We start from the raw sequence: 4,481 nt of genomic DNA, 5'->3' as shown, positions 1-4,481 counted from the left end.
CAGTGGGAGTTGGCAAGTCCCCGGTCTCTTTAAAATGAAATTTTATTCATTTAAGCCCCTTTAAAATTACACTTTGATTTAATCCTTTAAAAGAATTATAAAAACATAGGCTATTAAAATTGTGAAATAATATTTTTGTTATCGTAAAAATAAATAAACTAATTATTTTACTACTTTATTCATACACATTTCTCATATTTGGTCTTGGTTAGCTGATTTTATAATTAACGTGGACTAAATCAAATTTTTATTCTAAGGGCACATGCATTTGGGGGGGCAAATACAATGACCACAATCCATGTCTTATATAGATATAACCCTATCCATCTGCATTTTCTATACATGTTCTTCTTGATTCATAGACTTGAAATTGAAACAAAATGGAAGCATCCCAAAGAGGGAAGAGGAAAATGAAGAATGAGATGGAAAATGGGGGAGTTCAATACAGGGGAATCCGCAGGCGACCATGGGGAAAGTTCGCAGCCGAGCTTCGTGATCCGTCGAGGAATAAGCACACGGCTATGGCTCGGAACTTTCAAGACGGTTGAAGAGGCTGCTAGGGCTTATGACAGGGCTGCTTTTGCTTTCCGGGGTCACTCGGCAGTTCTCAACTTCCCAAACGAGTTCCAATGTCAGAATCCAAGCTTTTCTTCATCTTGTACTTCAGTTGGAAGAGTAAATCCCCAAAGAGGAGGAGCAAGTGAAGTAATTGAATTTGAGTACTTGGATAACAGGTTGTTGGAGGACCTTCTTGAAACGCAACATGCATGGTCTATAAAGCAAATCAAATTTTTGAGCTAATTGTTTATCATATGGCATTCATTAATTAACCTTGGAAATAATTCAAAAAAAATTAAGGAAATGATATATTACTGTATGTATATTTTATTTGGATTAGTGATTAGAAAAATTTTACTCGGAAAATTGAAAAATAAATTTAAATTTTGATTAATTAAATCGAGTTATTTGAGTTATTCGATTTTTGAATGAACTCAAATAAATAATTTAGTTTTATGAGTTTAAGTCAAATTGAGATTTTACAATTTGAATAAAGTAAATTATAAATTGGTGTAAATATACCTTAGGTCACTATCAATTTTGAGAACGAGGACATTGGTCTCTCTCGAAAAAATTACAAAAAAAAAAAAACTCAAAACAGTCTTTGTTAGTGACAATTAGAACTATCAATTTCGATGCCAATCACAACTTAAGAAAAAATCGATAAAACATTATAACTTGTCTTATTTGATTGCCTGCTTTAAGAAATCGGTTTGGGCAATTAATTGTTGAATATCAAAGATTATTAACAACTTATTTGAGAAGATTTTATGGACAAGAATCAAGACAAGTAAGATCGAATTTAGACTTTCAATGTAATCAAAGTTCTCCTAAATAAAGGATTTAATCTTTATAGGAGTTTAATTACTAGAACTTTACTGCTAGAGGTGTTCATAGGTCGAGCCAGGTTGATTTCGGATTTGGCTTAAGTATAATATTAACATATTTTATACTTGTCCAAGCTTAATCGGGCCTAAAATATGGACCTAAAATTTTGTCCAAATCTGTCCATATTTATAAATGGCTAACTCAAGCCCATATAAGATAGCCCATATTATTTTTTAATCTTTTTGAAAAAAATAATAATTTAATAATTATTTTTTTCAATTAATAATATTATATTTATATATATAAGCATCTTAACATTTTTTAATGTTTACATTATAATTGTATATATTACTAAAGATTAATTTTTTTATGTTATAAATTGCATAATATATAAAAATAATATAATATAATATAATAAATTACGAACTTAGAAAAATAAGTTTGGTAGGGTCGGGCTTGGGTTGGCCCTTGAGTGCTCAAGCTCAAGCCCTATCCATATTTAAGCGGGCTAATTTTTTTTACCAAAACCTATTTTTTCAGCATAATATTTTTCTTAAATCGTCCCAAATTTTAAATGAGCTTTTAAGCTTAGACGAGTAACCCGACACATAAACAAATTTAATCATTGTAAATATGCTAATTATTGAAGATCCTTTTAAGCGACTATTCTGAAGGAGTTAAGTGACTATAATTGATTGTATTTCAAGTTTTCACTTTAGGTTATAAGTACGAATGAGAGAGCACATTACTTGTTTAAGAACTATTTTATTAGTGTAAATTTGTAAGTAAACTGTTCTTTCCCAACTCCCGTGCAGGCTGCAACATCAACCCCAGCTTACGCTCAGCTTTGCATTGCTCCTGCCACAAATTCGGTGATTAAATGTCATTTTTTATTAATTGGATGTTGAAAATAGTCTAATTGTTTTGTTTGTTCTTTTATTAATTGTGAACTACTTAGAGAAACGGGTGGGGGCTGTGATGGTAAAAATCGCATTTTACGTAATGTCTCTACTAATCGAAAGCTTTATTTTCTTTTTTTTTATAATTTAATTTTTTTCATAAAATAGCTTTAAACTTAATGAATATGTGAATCAAAATTCAAACAAATTTTTATTTCGATATTCGATATTGACGGTCAGATCGACTTGGATTGAAGATATACTTTTTTACTCATTGATGAGTACTAATCAATTATACCAATCATCACTTGTAATTCACTGATAAAATTTTTTATAATAAAAGAAATTAACAATTCAGTGATTTAAATAAAAAACTTTAAATAGCTGAATGAATTAAATGAAAATTTAGCTTACCTGAAAAACCAAGTATAATAAAGTAGATAAACTGCAAAATCCAAATCAACCAAAACTGCAATACGGGGTCTCCATATAGGCCCCTGTTATGTTACACTACTTTTTTACAATAACTAAATGCAAAGAGGTTATACAGATGATTTTTGCTTTGCTGACAAAGAAACCATGTTATTTCCCAGGGATAACAACACCCCCTGCTTTATTGCTGAAGCAAGTCAGAGTTAGAGAAAGAAGAAACCACGTGTTTCAGTCTTTCTTAGTGTCTTTATTATCAAAATCAAGGAGTTGCTCTAACAATTCGTCATCCAAGTACTCCAACTCCAAAACTTGTGTGTCATGCTCTCTCTTCCTTTCTGCATTTTCTATGGCTGAAGAAGAAGAAGAAGAAGCCATTGATGAAGAAGGTGGAGGATTGGTGGTGGGTGAAGCCATATGTTCATCTGGGAAGTTTAGAATAGCGGAGGCACCCCTCATTGCAAAAGCTGCTCGATCATAAGCTCGAGCGGCGTCTTCCGCTGTATCAAAGGTTCCTAGCCACAACCGAGGTCCTCCTAGCCTCGTCGAGTCCCGAATCTCCGCTGCGAATTTCCCCCACGGTCGCCTTCTAACACCTCTGTAACGGATGCTGGAATCTCCCTCTCCCGCTTTCTTCCTCTTGTCACCTTCCATGGCCACCTTGAATAACAACCGTGACTTACACTTTGCCATTTATAGTAGGTGGCAATTGGCCCATATTATAACAAAATGGAAGATCCGCTTACACCTATCCAATTAACCAATGCCAAGAACTTGACCTTTCAATCACATAGATTTTGGTGCAACGAATATGAACGAATCACACCAAGGGAAAAGGTGAATTTACTTTTTGTGTATATTTTAAACATCCTGTCTGCAATTGTTTATTCTTATTGTTCCTTTCCACCAAAAAGTAAAAGAAAAACAACTCTTTATGTTCCTTTATCAATTCCTTATTTTATTTTTCAGTTTGATTCCAACAGGTAAGTTGGTGTTGATGTGAGACGGTAATTATTTCAATTAATTAATTTGATAAATAAACAACTCGAATGGTTCCATAGATTTTTAATCGGCTCGTGTCAAATGGAGTAATTTTTGTTTACAGGTAAACGCGATATGAAGATTTTTAGACACGGTCAATGTATAACTCTATTTTTGTATTAATTTTTAAAGCAATTAAATTCAAATCCTATTATCTTGAGAGGTTAAAATATAATTTTATCATTGTATTAACTTGTAATTTCAAAAACTTTAAAAAGGTTAAAATGAAATTTAATCACTTTGGGTGTTGGGAGAGAGAGAGGCACGACTCCTACATACTCTCTTAGGATTGCGGTTTGATGGTGGACATGAAGCAATTATGATAATTATGGTCGCTTTATCAAATTATCACCCTTATATATATAATTATTAAAAAGGTAAAAATATAAAAAAAAATATTAAAAAATCTATTACATTAACAAGGTAGAACAGTGATAAAAGTATATAACTCTCATGAAGGTGGTAATAGTTCTCAAGATTATACATATAGTAAAGTGGGTGATGAGTAGAGATGTTCATGTGTCAAGTCAGGTTTGGCTTAAACATCATATTAATATACTTTATGTATTGTAAAAAATTTATATGTAGGGAATTTAAACATTTTTTTAATGTTTACATTATAGTATTATATATTATTGTAAATTTAGATTATGTGTTATAAATTATATAATATATAAAAATAATATAATATAATATAGGAATAAATATCAAAGCTACACATGAACA

The 4,481-nt window shown here is 31.3% G+C and overlaps 1 protein-coding gene and 1 pseudogene across 1 annotated transcript; one reads left to right on the top strand and one right to left on the bottom strand.

Moving 5' to 3' along the window:
* The first annotated feature begins 380 nt into the window (after nt 1-380).
* Nucleotides 381-801, top strand: LOC107956353 (ethylene-responsive transcription factor ERF098-like; annotated as a pseudogene).
* A 2,085-nt stretch (nt 802-2,886) lies between these two features.
* LOC107956884 (ethylene-responsive transcription factor ERF098) lies at nt 2,887-3,468 on the bottom strand. Its single transcript, XM_016892370.2, has one exon. It carries the CDS (start codon nt 3,405-3,407, stop codon nt 2,946-2,948), a length of 462 nt encoding a protein of 153 aa, XP_016747859.2. The 5' UTR covers nt 3,408-3,468; the 3' UTR covers nt 2,887-2,945.
* Between the last annotated feature and the right edge of the window lie 1,013 nt (nt 3,469-4,481).

The sequence above is a fragment of the Gossypium hirsutum genome, chromosome A07, assembly GCF_007990345.1.
Source record: "Gossypium hirsutum isolate 1008001.06 chromosome A07, Gossypium_hirsutum_v2.1, whole genome shotgun sequence".
Classification (NCBI taxonomy): Eukaryota; Viridiplantae; Streptophyta; class Magnoliopsida; order Malvales; family Malvaceae; genus Gossypium; species Gossypium hirsutum.
The sequence above is the reverse complement of the archived record's forward strand: the minus strand, read 5'-3'. Positions and strand labels throughout refer to the sequence as shown.